Source organism: Magallana gigas, chromosome 8 (genome assembly GCF_963853765.1).
Source record: "Magallana gigas chromosome 8, xbMagGiga1.1, whole genome shotgun sequence".
NCBI lineage: Eukaryota > Metazoa > Mollusca > Bivalvia > Ostreida > Ostreidae > Magallana > Magallana gigas.
Window position 1 is genome coordinate 50048387 of NC_088860.1, and position 24153 is coordinate 50072539.

A 24153-nucleotide genomic window follows, 5' to 3' on the forward strand; every position below is an offset into this window, starting at 1 on the left:
TTGTTTAAGTTTATTTTTTGTGATGTGGTTTTTAACAACTATTTCTTTATTTCTTAAAATTTATCAAAATGGTAACTGAACACGGTTTTCCACGACAAGAAGAAATCACTTAACATATATTTTAAAGTTGTTTACATTTAAACTACCAGAACCAATCAGATAAATGTATAAACATTCCACAGAAATGAAAGTCTTGCTTATGATCAGAATTACATACACTGCCCAAATTCAATGTCACAAAAATGATGAGTCAAAATTATAAAAGTTTTGTCTATCTCTAGTAATACCAGTTATCATTGTGTCGATTATTTATATAACGTCTTTTAAGCTTCGGTGTCATTGAACTAATGGTTACAGGTCCACTTCACTTCTGAAGCAGCAAATTGCTTAGATGTGTTGATTAACTGCACTCCTTGATTGAAAGTGTATATTTCTATGCATTCAGTTTGGATCCTAAAAAATATATATTTACTTTATTTTTTACATTGTTATTCATTATGTCTACAAGAGCATCGACTGATATATTGATATAACATCAGTCACAAATATAAATTGTTTCCATATATTTTTACAGAAACTGCAATAATAATTAACATGAGTACATCACAAAAAGGTCGCATAAACACTATCTAATGATTGCAGTCTACATTGTTGTGAATCTATTTTACAATTTCTATCTATTTTCTTTTACTTTAAAATGGTGTTACCATTATTGTATTTCCTTAAACAATGGTAATTGGTTTTTGAAAGAGACCAAGGAGTTCTTATTTGTTTTGCCTCATGTTGCCTCCTTGTGTTGAAAAATGTTCACATAGTAAACACATATTGCTATTTGTCGCGATACGTTGCTTAACACTTGTTTGTGGTATTCATGTTTTTATATAATATCATAATGACACCTTACGGTTACGTTTGCAGAATGAAAGGTCTTTAAAATTAATCTAGATCTATTCTTCAATATAGGGAACAGATGAACCAAAATATTTATATTTTTAAACTGAAGGATGGACCGTAAACTCGATTTTCCCGGCATGAAGTAGAAACGTGATTATATTGATGATACAGAGTCATTGTAGCTCTTTGCAACATTTAAATCATAAAATGGCTATGTAAGGAGAACATCGTTCTTTGCTTGTAAGAAAAAAGTAGCATCAAGGCTTAATGTAAGTATATATTTAATTACAAGGTATGGCAATTTCAAACCAATTAACTGATTTGTCCGTCCGAGCGATTGTGACCGGTTACAAAATCATGATACGGTCAGTTGTTTATATTGTAAAACTGTATATTTTAACACAATTGCATTACAACATTGCGAGACATTGATATCTGATCCATTTACATGACATGTAAAGTGGAGGCAGTTTAGGCCATATAATGACATAATGACCCCTTACGGTTTCGTTTGCGAAATGAAAGGTCGTTTAACTTAAAATAGATTTTTTGTTAAATTTCCTGTTCAGCAATATAGTGAAAAAATAAGTATTTAATTTTGTTTATACTTGAAGGAAGGACCGTCAGCTCGGTTTTCCCGACATAAAGTAAACACGTGATTATATTGTTGATTCAGAGTGACTGTAGCTCTTTGTAACATTTAAATCCCAAGATAGCTACTGACGGAGAACATCGGTCTTTGATTGCAAAAAAGTAACATCAAAGCTAAATGTAAGTATATGAAATAAATATAAAAATAATAGTGTAATTAACGATTGAAACTGATGCAGCTTGTCTATATCCAATTTAAAAAAAAATAACAAACCCATTTAAAGTAATGACCTATTTACTATATGAAGTGAACCTCATTACTGCATAACGCAGCAACAACTCAATATTGATTAATAGATGTATGTAGAACAGGGTGGCGTTTATATATCTAATCACAAGGGATGGCAATTTCTAACCGCTTACCTTGTTATTCGGTCGCAACGATTGTAGCTGGTTACAAAATCAGTAAACAGTTAGTTGTATATGTTATACAAACTGTAATTTTTAACGCAATTGTATTAGAAATTTGCGAGGCATTGATATCTGATTCATTTACATGATATGTAAAGTGGAGACAGTTTAGTCCATGAGATTAAAATTGTGAATGTGAAAAGAAATTGGTATGCGTTAATCATAATGACTGTTAATACAATATACGCATGTAATTGCTACGTCTGATCAGTTTTAATCTAGTCATTTATAACTGTTTAGTACCGTTACATATTTTTTTTTCATGTTTAATGACATGTAGGAATTATTAACTAGCGAATGCCTTCGTCTATATTGGACACATACATATAAAAAGATCCTAAGTGATCGTGTTTTCAAAAAGAATATCTAGAGATAGGCAGTCTTTGATAAATCGACCTGTGACGATCAGCTACTTGATAGGTTAAACTGTTTCCGCAATTGCGGGCAGGGGCTGTGTTTTACGACCGTTTGCTTGGTTTTTTTTTTAGATTTAGATTTTAAAAATGATTCAGATAAATGATTTTTAACAGTATTTGTATCCTGTTTAATGTGGCATTAATAACTGCAGACAAAAAAAAAATCATATTGACAGATTTTTGCATTTGTATCGTGCTTAATGTGGCATTAATAACAGTAGACAAAAATATTTATCATACTGACATATTTTTGCATTTGTATCGTGCTTAATGTGGCATTAATGACAGTAGACCAATAAAATTATCATATTGACTTTTTTTTGCATTTTGATAATCCAGCAAGCTATTCAAAACTCTAACGGTATTCTGTAATTCAATGTAAAACATTTGTTTCAATTGAATTTAAAAAATGCTTTCTATTTCCGTGCGTTTCTTTTTATTCGAACTTGACCATCACATTTCTGTCATTTCCATTGGTCAATGTAGAGGTTCCCATCCAAGTAGTCTAAAGTCTTTAAAATAGATATTTAAAAAAGTTGCAGGTTTTTTTTTTATTGAAATTCTTTCAGGGGTAGAGGGAGGTCTCAGATCATTTTGTTATGATAATCTCTATCTCTTCTGGTTAAGGAGGAGGTAAAACAAGTATTTCATTCAGTAAGGACAATAACTCTAACTTTTTCAAGGTAAAGGTTAAAAGGATATATTTTGAAATGTCTTACGAAGTCCTACAACATCCATAAAAAGTTTTCCATCCAACCTTAAACAAAAGAGATATAAACATTTATTGTCTAACAGATTTTCAAATGATGTTGACCTTTGACTTTTATTTCATTTCGTTCGGCCAATGTTTACGCTCTCATTCTAAGTGATTTGAAGTCTCTAAGATGAATGAAAAAAAGTTAAAAATATTTTAAAAGAAATTTAAATACTTAACTGATCAGACTTTATCAACCAAAAATGATACTATCACACTATTTTTATAGATGTACATGTATTGGTTGACCAATCTTAGACAACCACATAACTTCCAACCCCAAAGAGAAGTCGATGTCGAATTTTCAAATCCAGTGTTTAATTTACCATATATAAATTATACCGTAATTACAGATATATCCAGATAGGTATATTTCACCAATACATTTCATACAAGCGACATTTTAAAATCAAACGTCAAAGCTCGAGTAAATACAAGTTACCATGAATAAAAATAACCAGAAAAAATTCAAACCCTGCTTAGTCTCCAACATCATTCTACCTTCAATTGTAAATTCCGATATATCCTAGATAAGTATCTTTTTTCCCTTGAATGAAGTGATTTCTATATTTTAAATAGCTTTATTTATTATACCTCTGTGTAAATTACCACAAATTAAACATTATTATATCTAAACGTGAAATAAATTCCGTGCTATCTGCCCATATTGAATAGCCATCCAAACTAACGGCGGCTTTCGATTTTCATCGTTTATAAACTCCGGTGTAATACGAGTCCCTACATTAAATTTGAAGTCCGATAACTCCTCTTTGTTTATCATAGAGAAAATCTGCATCGCCGAGAAATAAATTGTTCTTCAGTATAATAAAATACCACAGCCCTATGTTCCTCGGCTTCGCCTCATGAAATTGCTGTTTCGGGGGACAATAGAATTTGTATCGTCCTCATAGCCAGCAAAAAGGTATATAATTTATACTTGTTTAAAAGCTCAATAGACTTAGCCTACAATAAATCATACTGGATGAAGAACATTTTTAACTATGATAAAGAGGGGATGCACTAATTGCGAGAGAAAAAGGAAACGAGTGTCTAAAGTACCTTTTTCCGTTCTGAATGTGTCATCAAAACGTAGCCCTGTACTGTGTGCAAGTAAATAGAAATTACGAAACTGAAACGGATATACACTTTGGTAAAACGTGACAGCTATTGACCGTATATATTTTGGAGGGATGTTTTACAAAATTATGTGCAATGTAAACCTTTGTTGAAAGAAGCGTCTTAAGAGTCCAATAAACAATAAAGGGTTTGAAACTATTAAAGATTATGTGATATTGTTTTTTTTAAATTGTTTTAGGTGTGGCTATCAATATCAATATATCTGTTTTCTAAAACAAAGTTATTTCATTTCTATCTACATTGGTCGTAAATGACACCGGTTTTTCATGATTAGAATTTGTTTCAAGGGTCACTGTGAACGACATTCCCGACGTGAAATGTTCACGTGATATGTACATTAAAGAATGCCTGCATTCAAAATACCAGAGCCATTACAAAATGAAACTTTGCCATTCAGCTGACTGAAAGGTAACTGAAAAGTGACTGAATGGCATACATGTGCCATTCTGTCACCTTTCCAGACCATTCAGTTGACTAAATTGCAGAACTTCATCTTGTGCATGAAGTATTTTTGGATTATTGGACAATCAAGTTGCCGAAATGAAGCTTTCCCCTATAATCGGTAAAACATACACTACCCATATTCATTATTTAGAAAAATGAGTCCTCTTGCATTTTTTTTCTACCTTTAATCAAATTTTCAACCAATTCTAGTGAAAATTATTTCGTTTCTTGAAACTAAAGTTTTTATGCCAGTATAACTTAATTTATTCTTAATTCGTCTTTAAAAAGTATTCAAGTATGTTTTCAAATAACATGCCAATATGGAGATTAAACGAATATATCAAGTTGTAATCAACGCAAATCGCGGAGACCCCCCCCCCCCCCACCCCTTCATATACTAAGTAACATATACATGCCACGGGATAAACTTTACATGAATATTACTATTTAATGTATTTGATCTAAATCATCATAATTTTTATAGTAATCTATAAGACATCGTTAATAACAATGCACTTGAATTTTTAACGTTTCGACATATATTTCATTTATATTCATGTTAATTTATGATCATTGGTTGAGCTGGGAGCATTAAAGGGAGAATGTGTTTGGATCACGTGATAGTTGTATGATTTGTTCGTATTATAGAAACAAGTATAGTGTATTGGTGTTTGTACAAGATTTAGATTAGTTGCGCATTATTGTTTTCCTTTAAATCTTTAGTTTGAACATCACACAGAGCGGAGTAATATCCTTTTTCTACATTATTTGCAATCCGTTATAAGTTCATCAAGGAACGTGTGCAAATACCACACAAAAAGGGGATTTGTAATGGATAAACACCATGACATAACGCAGCAGCTACTCTGCATTAATATGGTTATAAACCATACGATTTTTTTTTACATCAAATATTGTGCTCTGCATATCTTTTAACAAAGCGTCTATAGAGTCACATCATCACTTAGGAGAAATGTAATGATTTAGCGTTCAGTAAATATTTTGTTTTAAGTTCATTTTTTGTGATGTGGTTTTTAACAACTATATGTTTATTTCCTGAATGAAACGCTTTTTTTAAAAATCAAAATGATAACTGATCACGGTTTTCCACGACAAGAAGAAATCACTTAACATATATTTTAAAGTTGTCTACATTTAAAATACCAGAACCAATCAGATGAATGTATAAACATTTACAGAAATGAAAGTCTTGCCTATTATCAGAATAACATACACTGCCCAAATTCAATGTCACAAAAATGATTAGTCAATATTATAAAAAGTTTTGTCTATCTCTAGTAATACCAGTTATCATTGTGTCGAATATCTAAATAACGTTTTAAGCTTCAGTGGCATTAAAATAATGGTTACAGGTCCAATTCACTTCTGCAGCAGCAAATTGCTCAGATGTGTTGATTAACTGCACTCCTTGATTGAAAGTGTATATTTCTTTGCCTTAAGTTTGGATATTAAAAATATATATGAACTATATGTTTAACATTTTTATTTATTTATGTCTACAAGTGCATCAACTAATGTATTGTTATAACATCACAAATCTAAATTGCTTCCATTAATTATTACAGAAACTGCAATAATATTTAACATTGTACATCACAAAAAGTTCGGATAAACACTATTTAATGATAGCAGGCTACATTGTTGAGAATCTATTTTACAATATATATATATATATATTTTTACTTTAAAATGGTGTCACCAACATTGTATTTACTTAAACAATGGTATTTGGTTTTTTCAAAGTGACCAAGGAATGCTTATTTATTTGCCTCATTTTGCCCTCTTGTGTTGAAAATGGTCACATATTAACACAGATGGCAATTTTTCGCGATACATTACTTAACATTTGTTTTTGTTATACTTTCATGTTAAATACTGAAATCTGATTGGTTAAGACGCAGTTCATAATCCGTTCTATTACCCTCAGCATTAGCAACGCACTTAGCAACGGGTAACATTACATATTGTTACATGCGTGAAAATTATCTGCGTACGGTACGCTGTAGAATTCACGTTATTCCTATATAAAAGCAGTAAAATTTTCTTAAAAATTAACACATTCAGTATAACAAAATAAATAGTGCCTGTTTGAGAGGATAACAGTTGAAATTGACACCCCTCGAGAACCATTGTCAACATCCACTTCACGTCGGTTAATTCCAAACAGGCAGTATTTATATAGTGGTATCAATGTTTTTTTTTATAATAACATAGTGACACCTTACGGTTACGTTTGCAAAATGAAAGGTCTATTAACTTAACCTAGATTTTGTAAAAGTTCCTATTCAGCAATATAGGGTACAGATGAACCAATATTTTTATATTTTTAATCGAAGTATGGAACGTAAACTCGGTTTTCCCGGCATGAAGTAAACACGTGAGTATATTGTTAATACAGAGTGACTGTATCTCTTTGCAACATTTAAATCATTAGATGGCATCGTAAGGAGAACATCGTTCTTTGCTTGCAAAAAGTGTATCATCAAGGCTTAATGTAAGTACCTGAAATTAAAATATAAAAAACCGTGTAATAAACGGTTGAAATTAAGGCAAATTGTCAATATCAACTTAAAAAAACTAACAAATCAATCTTCTGTTATAACTGATTACTTCATCACTGTATATCAGATCAACAACCGAATATTGACTGATAGATGTATGACGAAAAAGAAAAGTGTGTATAACGTATATATATATATATATATATATATATATATATATATATATATATATATATATATATATATATATATATATATATATATATATATATATATATATATATATATATATATATATATATATATATATATATATATATAAATCTGATTTAGGCATTGAGGAGACCATACCCTAAAATGTAGTTTAGGGAGACAATATACACAATTTTTATATGTGCATATTTTTTATTGCAAATAGTCATTTAGAGGTCTTCAAGATTCAAATAACTTTACATGTGTTTTAATTTTTCAATATATCTTGTCCTTAAAAAAATACAGCAAAAATGGTCTCCATAATATTTTGTTACTCTCTCATAAGGCTTAAGGAGACCGTGCATATATTTTCATATATATTTTTTATGGCTTAAGTAGACCATTCTTTTTTCCCATAATTTTCATGATTTGCAAGTGCTCTATCATTTTTTATCGCCACGCAACATAGAATTAAGATATAATGCAAGGTCACTGTGTACATGTGCATGTATATGTAAGCTTTGTTAATATCACACATAGTTGATGGTGTGGACTTTTAATATTCATAGATGGTCATTTAGAGGTCTGTGGAATGGCAATAATCTCACATCTGTTTTAATTTTTCATTACTATTAGCCCTTAAAAATATACTATATTGTCCCTCTAATATTTTGCTACTGTCTTATGCGGCTATGGGATACCGATAATACATTTTTATTAATATTACTTAATTAGGGTTTAGGTAGACCATTCTTTTTTTACCATAACATTCGTGATTTGCAAGCCCTTTAATTTTCACTGTCCGTTTTTTTTTCGCATGTCACGTAATTTGCGAAAATGGGGAAAATATGTAGCATTTTAAATTTGCGTCCCTACTGAAGATTATCTTCTCAATTCAATCCATTCTACATGTATCCTAATGTGTTTTAGAATTTCACATTAATAAATGAAAAAAAAAACATTTCAAGTTCATGAACAAACTTTACTAATCATCAAAACTAATTTCAAATAGATTTCATTTATAACTTATGGACCAGGGTGTAAACATTAGTTCAATTTTGAAAGTTTAAACAATTAATCATTTCAAATTTATTATTAGAGCAATCATTTGCATTCAAAATTCAGTGTACATAACATGTCCATTATTTTGGTGAACTTGCAGTTCAATTACAACAGTTTCATTTTTTTCTGTGCAACAAAATCATGTATGTAAGGATCTGTAAATTTCTGAAATCAAAATATTCATAATCTATTTTCAACCTTCATATTTCAAATTTCATACATTTCAAGAAAATAAAGTTTTTAAAATTGATTTACTTAATATTCTTCATAATTCATATATAACAATAATAAAAGGTGATCAAAGATCACGTATTGAATGAACCATTCATTAATAAATGTTAATGAATAACATTGATAATAAGTACACATGTATGAAATTGACAAAGTTTAAAAGTTACTCTGGGAGCAAAAATGACTGATCAAATGCATGGCATAAAAAATATTAAAGGACGAACAGGATTATGCAGCTAAAAAAATTACAAAATTTTCAAACATAAAGACATTAGGATGTCGTCTGCAATACATATCACGTTTAGGGGCCACTTTCTTGCCTTATAAGAAACAAAGGTAATCACAGATTACAAAGCACCGAGACGAGGCATCACCTTTATAAAGCATCACCTTTATGAGACCACCTTTATCATATAACCTGAAAATCATAGTTAATGATCTTGGATATCTATGGATACTGTTTCGAAACAATATATTACTATATCATATGTTAAAAAATTGGATAATAATCATATGTTTATTTCATATATTAATATAAGATACACACATATAATAATAAAAATAAAATACTGTAATAAATAATGATGCAATATGATATTGTAACATATGATATGACATAGTGTCATGTTAAATACATTATTGCATTTGATCACATAATACAATATCATAATATATGATACAATGTCATATCACATAATACATCACAATTTTGTAACACATTATATTATATTGTATACTTAAGTATGATATTGTATGATATTATATCATATTTGATACATAATATGATATTGTATCATAAGATACAATATAACTTGATTCAACATTATATCAAATCATATGATACAATATCATGTGATACAGTAATATATTATATTAATAATACAATATCACTTTATACAATATCGTATCATATGTTACAATATAATACATAATCATTTTATACAACATTGCATCATAATAAAAAATACTTTACATTACAATATAATGATACAATATCATATCATAATGCACAAAAATATTGATACAATATCCTACTAATTTTTTATTATATAATATATGATATAACATTGTATCATATAAAACAATAGTGTATCAAATCTGACAATACTATATCATATGAATCATGTTATATCATTTAACAACAAACACATCTATCAATCAGGTTAGAGTGAGGTAGGATATTCTTTATAAACATCCTTGATAATAGAGATCAGGATCTGAAACTGAAGCTACCTCTATGATTCATTTATATTATAGTTAAATTAACTATGCAAGCTATTGTCTATAAATCATGTGACCTGTTCCAAAATAACTAAACCTCATCCAGCATCCAAAACCTATGACTCAGATTCTGCATTCAAGCCTGCCAGATGCATCAGTATCATAAGATGCATCATCAATTCAAGTTTGGTTAAGTTAGGACCAGTAATTACTAAGATATATTTTTTAGCATCCTTGATTATGAAGATCAGGCTCTGCATCTGAAGCTACCTTTGCAATTCATTTATATTATAGTTAAATCAACTATGCAAGTTTGAAATAGTACTAAATAAATTTAATATATGACCTGTTCCAAAAAACATAACCTCATCCAGCATCCGAAACCTATGGCTAAGATTCAGCATACAAGCCTTTCAGGTGCATCAGTATCTAAAGATGCATCATCCATGCAAGTTTGGATCAGTAGTAATTTAGAAATTGCTATCAAAGGCCACCTGCACCAAAAACTTTAACCTGTTCCAAAAACCTTAACCTCCAGCATCTAAAATTCATTGCCCAGATTCAGCATCCAAGTTTTTCAAGTTCATAAAAAGGTCCAGATGCATCATCCATGCAAGTTTGGTGAAGATAGGACAAGAAATAACTAAGATACAGGACCTGAAACAAAAACTTTTACCAGGTCCGGACGCCGACGCCAGCAGTATAGCATAAGTTCCCCCGAACTTCGTCTCGGTGAGCTAAAAATAAATTATCATACATGCCCTACGTCTTGTTGTTACATTACAGTTACATTACATGTAAAATGATGAGATTCATGTTTGCTTTTTCATTGATTTCATTTCATTTAATTTTTTAAATGTCCTAAGTCTTGTTGTTTTTCTCTCGTTGAAGATTTAAGATCTAATCTTCAAAAATTTTGTCCTCTCATCAAGCCGTTCGAAACTCCTTGATTTCTCTTTTACCTTGAAAAGATTTTAAAAATAATATGAACAATCAGAATTATTATATTGTTACATATTCATGTGAAAAGGATAATACCTATGTATAGATTCAAGGCATACCATACTCTGTATGGTTTTTGCTTCCACTACTTCTTTCTGAATATTTTGATTTTCATAAATACATTCATGCTCGAACTACATTCATCCACTTATATGTCAAGATTATCTGTTTTGAAATGCCCCCTCTACCGCTTTAGGCTTCAATACACAACCCAAAATAGAAAGCCTATAGGGATTTTGCATTGCATCGGCCATGAAATAGCCTGGATGACAGAATTGAAAAATTGTATGAGGTATTTTAAGTGGGTTCCGAATGGTGAAAAGATGTAAACATTTCACATTATAAATCTCCATGAGAAATTTGTTTCTATTCCTGTAACGGTCACCTGAGTAGCATATAACCCATACACAAACTTGTCGAGGAGTCTCATATATGCATTTAATTAATTAGGTTTTATTCTGGAGTAGAAAAATTATAAATTAGTAATGACGGCCACCTCCCTGCCTGAAATCTTTCAAAAAGAACTGTGAAACCTACAATTTTGGCAAAAAACTTGAAAGATCGGGTCTACAAAATCATGAATTCAGTTTCCTTTCAGGTGTGTGGGAGTAAAAAGGATATTTTTTTAACATTATATGCAATAACACCTATACATCCATTTTGGCCCTGCCCTAGAGTTAAAACCCATACTCCAGGGGACATGAAAATTAAAATTTCAGTAGAGGACTTCCTGGTAAACATAATTATAGGTCAGTTTTTTATACAGATGTGTGAGAATAGAGAAGAAAATGTTATAACATTATATGCATTAACACTATATTGCCTCCCCCCCTCATGTCCTGAACCCCTGACCCAGGGTCCATGAATTTTACAATTTAGGTAGAGGAGTTAGTGGACATCGTAACCATGTATTCAGTTTTTTGCCCACATGTGTGGGAGTAGAGAAGAAGATTTTTTAAGATTTAAAACATTTTACTATATGGCCATATTGGCCCCACCCTGGAGCCTGAACCCCTGACTTGGGGGTCATAAATTTCACAATTTTGGTAGAGGGCTTCATGGACTTTATAACCAGATATATATATATTTATATGGGAGTAGAAAAGAAGATTTTCTAAGATTTAATACATTTTTACTATATGGCCATATTGGCCCCACCCTAGAGCCTGAACCCCTGACCCAGGGGTCATGAATTTCACAATATGGACATCATAATCATGCGTTTAGTTTTGACAAATATATATGGGGTAGAGAAGAAGATTTTCTAAGATTAAATACATATATACTATATGGCCATACTGGCCCCATTCTAGAGCCTGAACCCCTGACCCAGGGGCCATGAATTTCACAATTTATGTAGAGGGCTTCATGGACATTATAACTATGCAACCAGTTTTTTCCTAACATGTGCGGGAATAAAGAAGAATATTTATTAAAATTTGGCTCTTTTTTTGCAAATTTGGCCCCACATGTGGCGCCCCTGGGGTAGTAGAGCCATGAATTTTACAATTTTGATTCCTCTCACCATAGAGATGCCTCACATCAAAAATGGTTATAATCAGCCCTGTAGTTTTTAAGAAGAAGTTAAAAATGTAAAATTGTTAAGGCACGATGCACGATAACGGACGAAAACGGATAGCAATAAACTCAGGTGACCTCAAAATTGCTAATTCATCAAATTGTGGATAGATAGACCAAGCAACAAAGATATATCACCTGAGCTGCGTTTAGTCTTCTTGGCTGCAACTGGGCTTGCAAGAACTTTAGTTCCATTATCATCTTCGATCTCAAAGAAGCACTCTGTAATAACAATATCATGAATATCTTACTTTGCAAATACTAAGGACAGGCATGCATAAAACGTAATGAAAAGAGAAAACATTATGGATGGGTTTTAATTATTAAACGATGCAAATCAATGTACCATTGTTATCTTAAATAAAGAAAGAAAATTATTGAGAAAAGTTTTTATCATTTCAATAATATGACTCCTATTTCCCCCCCCCCCCTCCCCACCACTACCACACACAGATTCACACAAATAAAAAAAAAGACTGATCACCTTGTGGTGTAACATCCGATGCATTTGCATTTTCACTCTCACAGGGTTTGGACATCAAATCTTCTTCAGTCACATGTGATTCAGGTGCTGTACTTGGACCTTTAGGATTGTGCACATGTAACTCCGACACTCACCCTTTTAGATAAAATTTCAAAAATGTATACAAATACAAAAATTATTTAATGAAGAAAAAAAAGAAAAGAAATACATACACAGTGATTTACCACACTAAAGCACTGCCCATATGCAAATGTGGGGGTATTTTACCCAGTTTTAAGCTTAAGTGTAAATTTTCCCTTACATGTAAATAATCCCTTTTACAGTATTGAAAGTGGTACTCAGCAAATGTAATTAAACACTTTACATTTTCATTACTATCTGAACATTTCTTGAAAGTCAAATGGAATTGTGCACTACAGCCTCTGTCACAAGTCACAAGGAAATAACTCCATCTATACATTGTCATTCAAAAGCCAGCAGCCTAACACCTAGCTGCAATAATGTAGCCCTCTCCTGTGTTTTTTTTTTTTTTTTTTTTTGGGGGGGGGGGAGGGGGGGGGGGAGTAAACATCAGTTATAAAAAATTGGAGAGGGCTACATTGTTGCAGCTACATATGTATGACTAACCTATTATCAAACAAGAAAAACATTCACATAATAGATTGAAACAAACCTATCAAGTTGACTTCTTTCATCACAGGAACTGAGAGAGGGAAAACAATGGTATGGAACTGCAAAAGATCAAAGAATCGTTATTGCATAAATAAAGTTTAAAACAAGAAATCTTTTAAAGAAACAGTTGCCCCTTTTGTGGCTTTATCAATCTTAAAATGATTACTTTCTTTCAAAAGTCAAAATTAATTATTCTTACTAGTCTTTGACCCGTGCGTGTATGGGTTGACATTGCATATGATATCGGACATTTACTACATCGACGCACCGTATTGTTTACAATTACATAACCAAGCTTTAAGCCTACAATAATGCTATTAATTTCACTACACTCTGCTTAGTTATAATAATCTGACAGGAATGCCTCCCATATACCCGTAATGTAGCAGAAAATTGCAGAATCGCTCCGAATCGATTTTTGAGAAAAATAATGAAGTTGTATTGAAAATAACAGTCAAATTATTCATAACAAACCATTCTGAGGCTGTAAACACTTTTCATTTAAATATTTCATTCATATTATTGAAGGATTCAACACTTTTTTGCTCGCTTCAAAGTTACACACCATGTTGATATTCGGATCTCTTGGGATTTTACTCTAACACAGTGTATTTATATTTAGGAATATTATTACATATAGGAGAATTTATTACATCCATTACATTCCACTCATATCATGGAAATCAAATGCATTATCACAGCATTAGGAGACCAGACAAACATGTTAATTGTTATTCATAATAACGTTGCAACTTTGATTCTAATTCATTTACTTTGTTCAAAATGCTCACTATTTTCTCTGAGGTTCAAGATGTCCTGTTTTTCCATTGCGTTGCGGCTAGCTCTCAATAAATCTGTGGTTGACTCTGTATAAAAGTACTAATATATTGTATTGTAAATACAAGCTTCAACATTTACTTTTTAAATCATTGCAAATTTTATTCCTTATGACTAATTAAAATAAATATTACAAATATATTACTGGTACATCCATTACATTCCACTCATATCATGGAAATCAAATACATTATCCCAGCATTAAGGAGACCAAGCCCCAGGATCACATAATAACATTGCAACATTTAGTTTAATTCATTTACCTTGTTCAAAATACTCAGTGTTTTCTCTGTGGGTCAAGATGTCCCATTTTCCCATTGTGTTGCGGCTAGATCTTAATGAATTTGGGGTGGACGCTGTAAAAAGTACCAATATATTGTATTGCAATTTCAAGTCTCTAAGTTTACTTCTTTATATCATTGCTAAGTTTATTCCTAATGATTTATAAAAATAAATATAACAAATATATTACATCCATTACATTCCACTAATATCATGGAAATCTAATGCATTATCACAGCATTAGGGAGACCAGACAAACAATTTTATTATACTTTCATGTTAAATGTTAAATACTGAAATGTGATTGGTTTAGACGCAGTTGGTAATCCGTTCTATTACCCTCAGTGTTAGCAACACACTTGGCAATTGGTAACACAACGAACTGTTACATGCGCTTAAATTATGAGCGTACGGTTTGTCGTAGAATTTACTTCATTTCTAAATAAAAGCAGTAAAATTTTCTTTAGAAATAAGACATTCAGTAAAATAAAATGAATAGTGCCTGTTGGGAGGGTATCTATTGAAATTGACACCCCTCGAAAACCATTGTCAACTTCCGCTCACTGCTTTACCTTAGGGTCAAGCTGTCCTGTTTTTCCATTGTGTTGCAGCTAGATCTCAATGAAACTGGGGTGGGCTCTGTAAAAAAGTACCAATATATTGTATCATAAATACATGCTTCTAAGTTTACTTCTTTATCTCTTTGCAAAACTTATTACTAATGACTTATACATGTACTTATAAGTATAACAAATATATTACATCCATTACATTCCACTCATATCATGGAAATCAAATGCATTATCACAGCATTAGGGAGACCAAGCCCCAAGATCACGAGCAATCTTAGACTTGAGTAGTAAATTGTTCACTGTCAGTGGCGTAGCTACCATGTATGCTTATATGCCTGAGCATGCACATCATTTGGGGGAAAAATCAGTAAAAAAAAAATAAAAAAAAAAAAATATAAAAAAAGAATTCAAGTATTAAGGTCCATAGTTAGTTATTCCATCAACCCGTTTCCGTCACTCGGTCCTACTTTATCCGAAATCAATGCTAAACAAAGACGTATTAAGCACCAAATATAGCCACGCAATATGGTCTTAAAGTACCATATTAAAGAAACAGTACACAATGCATGTACCTAAAAAGGCAAATATTTATTTTGCAGTTGAACTTAGTTTTACACATGTTAAATTTCCCCGATAGAATATCACAGCTTTATTGAGATATTCATTACCATAAACTATGTGAAAATGAACTTAAGAATAAAAGCTTTGAGTGGGTCAAAGGCAAATGTCAAAAAAAATTTCTTCTTTTAACTTTTAATAAGTTTTGTGATTTTATTTTATGCCTAAACTATAACCAAAACAATTTTAACTGCCTAAAAATAGGCTTAAATAGTAAGCATTCCTTTCAATTTCTGCTTTAATTTTTGGTGTTAAAAATCGTCAGAATCCATGAGCTTCCGGGGGCTTTCGCCCCCTTCGCTTTGTCCTGGACCCACTGGGGGCCTCATGGTGGCCCCCACACCCCCTGCCATTTTAAGCATGCACTTCGTTTCAGGTCTAGCTACCCAACTGACTGTATTAATGTTTCTTGCTTAAAAACATAATAACATTGCAACATTGAATTTAATTCATTTACCTGCTTCAAAATGCTCACTGTTTTCTCTGAGGGTCAAGATGCCCTGTTTTTCCATTGTGTTGCGGCTAGCTCTCAATGAATTTGGGGTGGACTCTGTAAAAATACCAATATATTGTATTGTAAATACTAGCTTCTACGTTTACTTTTTTCAATCATTGCAAATTTTATTCCTGATGATTAAACAAAAAAAATATAACTGTTACAAATATATTACATCCAGTACATTCCACTCATATCATGTAAATCTAATGCATTATCACAGCATTAGGGAGACCAGATCAACATGTAGATTGTTATACACAACTACATTTCAAAGTATATCTAGTTAATATAAATGGATTTACTTTAGTCTAATTTAAAATGACTGGGCTCTCAGCCTCTTGTTCTTTCAGGTATTTTTTGCAAAGTGAAAATGGACTGCAGATGCAAAATTATTCTTTAAATAATAACATTACCCAAAACCTTCTTATTTTCATCTGATTCAGAATCAGAACTTGGCGAGTAGTTTGATACACTAAATGGGTCAGAATCCACATCAGAGGGAACTGAAAGAAATTAAAACAATATAGAAAATTTTCTTTCATAAACATTCATCAATTATTAGTTTACCACATTTGGTAATTGATGTTTCTTTTTTATAAATCTGACAACAGACCACTGACTAAATCAAACTTTTCAGCCATGGTACAAAAACAAGACTGTACCAATATTCAGTGAAAAATGAATTCCAATTCAGATTGATGCTTAAATCAACTAACCTACCAAATCTGATAATTCTATGTAAATGTATATTTTTCAAGAAGTACATTCTGTAAACAATTTGCAAAATATACATATTTACTACAGAAACAGATTTTGTAATTTATCTAACAAAAAACAATTTTGTTCTGCAAAGGAGACTCTCCACATTAGTGACAGATTCACAATGCACACTGACTTATATTAATAGCTTTTTGTTGGCATGGATGTTAGCGCGAGTGGGTCATGAAGTGGGAAGAAGTTGGGGTGACTGGAGAAAACCCACGTGTCCAAGCAGGCGACCAATGTACCCTATCATATACAACAACTGGCGATCATGGGGATTAAACTTGGGTCGCAGTGGTGATAAGCAGGTGCATTGTCCACTGCACAACTGGACACCTCTTTCAAGCTTTTAATTTAATAGTGCTTGATAATGAAAACAAAATAAATCTATTCAGGTCAGCACAAGAACCGTATATAATGTTAAAATTGAAAGAAAATCAAACAACTATAAACAAAATAAGGCCAGCATTTTTTTTATTTTTAGGTTTACAAACCCGCCGCTCGGTTTTCTGAGTTTTTAGAAAAAAAATAAAATTACAAAAAAGATCTTTTTTTTCTCCCCGACAGCAAATTTTTTCTAGTAGGAAAAGTGTATCGTCATTGTTATCACAGAGGCATAAAATCTGCTCTTTTTGTGTCAAGATAGCCTCCAAATTTCTTACGCATCTTTTTCTCGTGCTACATTCTTCAGAGAAGCTTCTACAAACACTCTGCTGTAAGTTTCATACTTTGAAGTTTTACCGACAGTGTTGACCAGTGGCTAGACGAGATAGTCACACCTCACTGAACATGGCTTCGATAGTTACCTGTGCAGCTGTTTTCAAGTACATCACTGTAAAATGATTCCCTTTCTTTTTGTGTTGAATTGGCATATGTATTCTTTGGCTTTTTAAAAAAAAAAAATTACAGAGAGAGAGAGAGAGAGAGAGAGATGTATTAGAGATATTCTGCATTAACTATTCTCATGAACACATTTTAAAGTGACCTGCCTAGTGAATTAAAAAAAAATCATATTATTGTTTGTGCATTTTCCGTTATTTTCAATTAAAATTTACCATTACATAATTAATTGCATAGTTGTACTTTGTACATGGAAATTCAACAGGTTAAAATACATGCACACATATAGTTGCAGTGATTTTATAGAGTCTGTTCACATTCACAATGTTATGTTTGAGTTTTCTCACATATAAACACCCAAACCAATTTCGTAAAAAAAAAAATGTGACAGATCAATGAAGTTGAATATTTTTTAACTGCAGAAAACATGAAAGTAATAAATATTTTGTATATTAATAATTATATACTAGTATCATACAGGAGAAAACATTATTACTTTATGTACATAAAATTTAGGTTGTTTTTTTTAAATGAAATGTTGACATGTCCGACAATAGTTTGACTGGTAACTTTGAATCTTGGGCTAGTAACTTTGTGGCCAAATTTTGTAATTGCACACCCCTGACATTGCTCTATGTACATGTAATATCAAAGCTGTATGTCTAATATTCTATTGTACTATTTCAGAGATATGTTACACAGATGACATACTTTTCACATGCTACACTTGATGCAGTTACACACCACTATCATGAAGTTGTCATTCATTATATTAATATTAGAATAAAGATGATGTCATAAAAGTTTTTTTTTCTCCTACAGAACTTTACAATTTTGTGGTTCGTAAACCTAAAAGTAAAAAAATTGTAGGTCAAAAGAGATTTTTATTTTTTTTTTATTTCCTCCTCCTACGGAAATTTATCATTTTGTGGTTCGTAAACCTAAAAATAAAAAAATGCTGGCCTAAAGTGAAATAAAACCTAACAAAACCATTACCCAAATCAAAAGGATCACAGCCTTTTCTGAAATCAATCAAAACTAGTACATGTACTGGTAAAAACATGTACAAGAACAGGGGCTAGTGTTGTCACGATGATTGAATTTCAATCAATGATCAGTTGAAAAGGTTGTCGATTTATCATAATCGATTTTAGATTTTATAATCAATTATACTCAGTCTGGGTTTATTACATTAATATTATACCTATCATTTTGTTTTCTAATCTGTATTGAATGAAATGAAAACTGTTGTGAGCTGGGGGTTTTCTTCAATCTCAAAAGATGTGTAACATTCTACCTAATAAAAATACAGCAAAAGTCTTATAAGCTTTTAAAAGGAAGTGAAAATAGCACTTATATATTTTAGATTATACGGTACATAGCATAAAATTTAGTGCCCCATATTATTGAATTTAATATAATTTGTTACCGATTCGATTATTGACCGATCATCAGTTGGCAAGAGACAACCAATTCTGCTGATTAATTGATCACGATTTTTAACTTATTTAACAACACTAACAGAAGTTTTAGGCTTGTTTTTCAATAAAAACATACAAATTATCTATTCTGATACTTTTTAAATTTTTGAGAAAAACCTATTTTTTAGATTAGTTTAAAACAAATCAATGTACGAAAAAATGCAAAAACAAAACCAAAGCCAGATAACAAGATATCCAAAGCCTGATTGTAAATCACTAAACTCTCTCTTAATAATTATTTTTTGTGTAAAATTAATCCAAACATTTTCCTACCTTGCTGCGCCACCGCAAGCTTTTCCCATCACAACCATAGTTATATACATGAAGTATCTCTTCCCCAACCACAATGTCTCTCTTAGCAAACAATCATAGGTATTCCCTTCCATTAAACACTCTGAGTTTATGGTGGAGTTTGCATCGTCCTTGCCATCATTTACAAAATGGCAGATACATGTATGGTTGTTCACTCCTGACAGCATCAATACTACAGTGTACATAAAAAGAAATCAAACCTTATATAAGAAGCATATAATTACTGGTATTTTTGCTTGACTTAATTAGAATTGTTTATAGTTATTTCTAGAAACATTACCGCCATACATAAATGTTAAAATATTACATTTAGCTGCAGGTCTGTATCTCTTGGTCTGAAAAAAAAAATTGGATAAACGTTGCTTCAATTTTTTTTTTCACATCAGGAGCTACATGCCTCCAGCTTCATGTAAATATGTATAAATCGTATTACCAAAGTTCTTTTCCATTATATTTATAGATAAATATTTTGTTTTCTGTGCTTGTCTTCAATCTCTCCTCCCCATCCTGTCCTTTTAATGTTTCTCCTGCAGGAGAAAATCTCTACTGATATGACTGGTTGTGCTAATAACTCCAAAACCTACATTAAAACCACAAGCACCTGTGTGAAAGCATTCAATTTGTTTATATGCAAAGAAAACTTTTGGATTCATAAACATCTACATTAAGCCCCATTCACAATTGGCGTACGAGCACTTTACAATAACTCTTTGCGATCGGAATGTTTTAGATTCGCACGAGCTCTCTCATATATTGCATGAGGTCTCGCTTTTGTTGCATGCATTTTAGTGCTTGCATCAAGTCTCCTTAAAAATTGTGGACATGCACACTATTCAGACGCGACTGAATGCGATCCAAATCATCGCAGTGCAATGCACGACCAATATATAGTACGAACATTTTACAACATTTTGTATACTCGCAAGAGTGCAGGTGCATGATTTTTAAAGGTCATAAGATGAATCGCTGCTGAAGAGAGAGAGAGAGAGAGAGAGAGAGAGAGAGAGAGAGAGAGAGAGAGAGAGAGAGAGAGAGAGAGAGAGAGAGAGAGAGAGAGAGTTGAATGTGATAATAGTCTACCATATATCATATGTGCATGTTCTAGTGAGAACATACATTAAATTGGTAAACAACAAAATATTTACAACCATCGACCATTTCTCATGCTATCATGTATGAAACATGTCATGTTATTCTAATAAATCAACAATTACAGGGGGAAGGGCGCCCCGGGTGCGCATAAACATTAAAATTAATACAAGTATCAAAAAGTAGTTTTAAAAGTGTTGCTACATTGGTCATGCTTCTGGATTGAATGTTCTTGAGAGCACATTGTGCACAACGCTGTGTAATCAAGACATACATGTTTTGCTTGGTCAACAGATCACACTCAGCCCAACGGGAATCTGCAGACACATTGTTTACATTATTATTAATCGTCAAAAGCCAAAAATTTTACAAACCTGATAATATCCGAAAAGCCAAACGAGAGTGATACTATGATGTCACATTTGTAAATGTGGGTCACAATTGTAAATGTGGGGTGAGCATCCCGGTTGTAAACATGGAGGCCTGACTATCTTACCTATAATAAGTCAATTCGTACATAGAATAGTCGGCTATCTTTCCACTATACAAGTGAAAAAGAGCAACTGATCTTAATTTGCTTTTAATTCATTTAGGTAACAAGGGGTACATGTACATATATCTACATTACGTACATAATTAATTTAAAACAATATTACTGGTACATATAACTGTAATATAGAAAATTCTTCATGTCTATCTATTTACATAAAGCGACATTCTTCGGTTAACTTTTCTGTCCATTTTCAATAAACTAGCTATATAATTACAGGGATTTTTCAGCCTTTTTTTATTTTGAAAATGCCATTTTTTTTGGAATTGGGAAAATCGTATCGACAATTTCATGCAGTTGGGAGAAATCATATGTTGCATACATCATGATTTCTGAATTTATTATCATAATGGAAAATCAAAGAGCTAGACTTTAATTGAATAGAATCTAATTAACTTCACAATATAGATATATGTATAATATTCCTATATTTAGTTATTAGAACAAGTCTTTTTCCCTGAAATAAACACCTTCAACACTGGTCATAAAAGTATTACAATGATTATTAAGAATTTATCAACATATCCCCTTTTAAACTGAGAATGTATTTTTCTGTTTGAAATATTTCCTAACATTTACCTTTTACTTTTATATAAGTCTAGTGTGTGTAAAAAAACCCATGTACCATTTACAGTACTGTATTGTATACCACAAAATAACGATGTTTTAGAAAAACAGAGGAAAATCGGATTAAAAGTTGGCGATGTTTATGTACAGCGTGTTTTGAAACTTTAATGACTGCAGTTTTGCTAAATGGGTTTAATCATTTGTTAATACTGAACATTTATGGACATTCTGGTTATTTTACGAAGTATTTTTTGATAAGAAATAAACATAAGAACTATTTACCAGTTGGGGAAAAATATACTGCTATACTAATTGGGATCATAATTTGGACAGCTGCTGAAGTGAACTTATTTCCAATTGGGAATGGGGACGACTTTTGCTCCGGAGAAGGTACTGATAAATCCTTGAATTACATATTACATCAAACGTACAGTGGAAATGAATATCATGCTTTTATTGTTAACTTCGTTTCGAATTTCCTCGAAGATTAATCAACATTTGGTGTAAAATAGTCAAGTTGCACACATTATCGCCCTATTTTATTTGAATATTTAAAAAAAAAAACTTCATAAAAACATTACTTTGTTCAATTGTAGTAGGATTATCAAAAGTACTTACCATAAAATGGCTTTGATTCTTAAAAGGCAGCACGCTGGCGTTAAAAGGTCCATTGTTTTAACCCGAGTCGTTCCGAGAGTACTCGGAACAAATGGCAGAGAGCACTTGCCAAATGTTCAAACATGGTCAAGAAATTAACGACTTTTTTTCTAGTTAGGCTTTATACATAAAAAGTGAAAAAGTATTTTGAAAACAAGTTCATTTAGAATAATTAAAGGCTAAACAAATTATATATGTTAGATTTTTTGCAATATTGCAAGTTTTCGTTGGTCTCCTAAATGCAGAAAAATAGTCATTGCTAATTATACGATGGAGGCAGATTGAATTCCAATTTACGAAAAAATATAGACAAAAGGCAACTATTGGATGTCAAATAATAGACACATTGATGCATTTTAGGCAAAGACACACCGTTCATTCATTTAAAGATAAGCCAATTACATTTTAGACAAGGTCAAAATAATACGGAGACCAAAATATGTCTCCCTAATCTACTGGTCTCCCTAATAAAGATAAAATAATACAATCGGTCTACCAAATGCATAAGTCAGGTATATATACCTGACTTATGCATTTGGTAGACCGATTGTATTATTTTATCTTTATTAGGGAGACCAGTAGATTAGGGAGACATATTTTGGTCTCCGTATTATTTTGACCTTGTCTAAAATGTAATTGGCTTATCTTTAAATGAATGAACGGTGTGTCTTTGCCTAAAATGCACCAATGTGTCTATTATTTGACATCCAATAGTTGCCTTTTGTCTATATTTTTTCGTAAAAAGGAATTCAATCTGCCTCCATCGTATAATTAGCAATGACTATTTTTCTGCATTTAGGAGACCAATGAAAACTTGCAATATTGCAAAAAATCTAACATATATAATTTGTTTAGCCTTTAATTATTCTAAATGAACTTGTTTTCAAAATACTTTTTCACTGTTTATGTATAAAGCCTAACTAGAAAAATAGTCGTTAATTTCTTGACCATGTTTGAACATTCCATTGGCAAGTGCTCTCCGCCATTTGTTCCGAGTACTCTCGGAACGTCTCGGGTTAAAATAATGGACCTTTTAATGCCAGCGTGTTGCCTTTTAGGAATCAAAGCCATTTTATGGTAAGTGCTTTTGATAATCCTACTACAATTGAACAAAGTAATGTTTTTATGAAGTTTTTTTTTTAAAATATTCAAATAAAATAGGGCGATAATGTGTGCAACTGGACTATTTTACACCAAATGTTGATTAATCTTCGAGGACATTCGAAACGAAGTTAACAATAAAAGCATGATTTTCATTTCCACTGTACGTTTGATGTAATATGTAATTCAAGGATTTATCAGTACCTTCTCCAGAGCAAAAGTCGTCCCCATTCCCAATTGGAAATAAGTTCACTTCAGCAGCTGTCCAAATTATGATCCCAATTAGAATAGCAGTATTTTTCCCCAACTGGTAAA

At 31.6% G+C, this 24153-nt stretch overlaps 2 protein-coding genes and 1 long non-coding RNA gene across 4 annotated transcripts in view; 2 read left to right on the forward strand and 1 right to left on the reverse strand.

Annotated features, from left to right (window-relative positions):
* The first annotated feature begins 1386 nt into the window (after window positions 1-1386).
* The window catches only part of LOC117690506 (uncharacterized), a 107569-nt gene continuing 84802 nt past the window's right edge, over window positions 1387-24153 (forward strand). The window contains exon 1 of the long non-coding RNA XR_010708883.1: window positions 1387-1665. This is a non-coding gene — a long non-coding RNA (uncharacterized lncRNA). The remainder of the gene's footprint in view (window positions 1666-24153) is intronic.
* LOC117685962 (uncharacterized) lies at window positions 10699-21999 on the reverse strand. Of its 2 annotated transcripts, XM_066068407.1 has the most exons (11): window positions 21338-21998; window positions 20308-20454; window positions 16893-16982; window positions 16438-16530; window positions 15363-15429; window positions 14772-14864; window positions 14445-14537; window positions 13673-13730; window positions 13000-13134; window positions 12654-12737; window positions 10699-10897 (listed from the first exon to the last, which is right to left on the reverse strand). In XM_066068407.1, exons 2-6 carry the CDS (start codon window positions 20321-20323, stop codon window positions 14837-14839), a joined length of 294 nt encoding a protein of 97 aa, XP_065924479.1. In that variant the 5' UTR covers window positions 20324-20454; window positions 21338-21998; the 3' UTR covers window positions 10699-10897; window positions 12654-12737; window positions 13000-13134; window positions 13673-13730; window positions 14445-14537; window positions 14772-14836. The 2 variants fall into 2 exon arrangements, with proteins under 2 accessions (XP_065924479.1, XP_065924480.1); XM_066068408.1 differs by lacking the exons at window positions 10699-10897; window positions 12654-12737; window positions 13000-13134; ... (2 more) ...; window positions 14772-14864; window positions 15363-15429 and adding an exon at window positions 15779-15846 and having other exon boundaries at window positions 21338-21999.
* The window catches only part of LOC136269770 (uncharacterized), a 79171-nt gene continuing 78925 nt past the window's right edge, over window positions 23908-24153 (forward strand). The window contains exon 1 of the mRNA XM_066068406.1: window positions 23908-24148. The gene's annotated coding sequence lies outside the window, so the exon portion shown is untranslated. The remainder of the gene's footprint in view (window positions 24149-24153) is intronic.

What these genes read in the sequence shown, in the direction of transcription:
- LOC117685962 (XM_066068407.1), bottom strand. An exon ending in TGAAAATAAGAAGGTTTTGG is followed by an intron (nt 16,531 to 16,892) that starts GTAATGTTATTA and finishes GTATTTTTACAG; the next exon opens with AGTCCACCCCAAATTCATTG. An exon ending in CAGGACAGCTTGACCCTAAG is followed by an intron (nt 14,865 to 15,362) that starts GTAAAGCAGTGA and finishes TACTTTTTACAG; the next exon opens with CGTCCACCCCAAATTCATTA.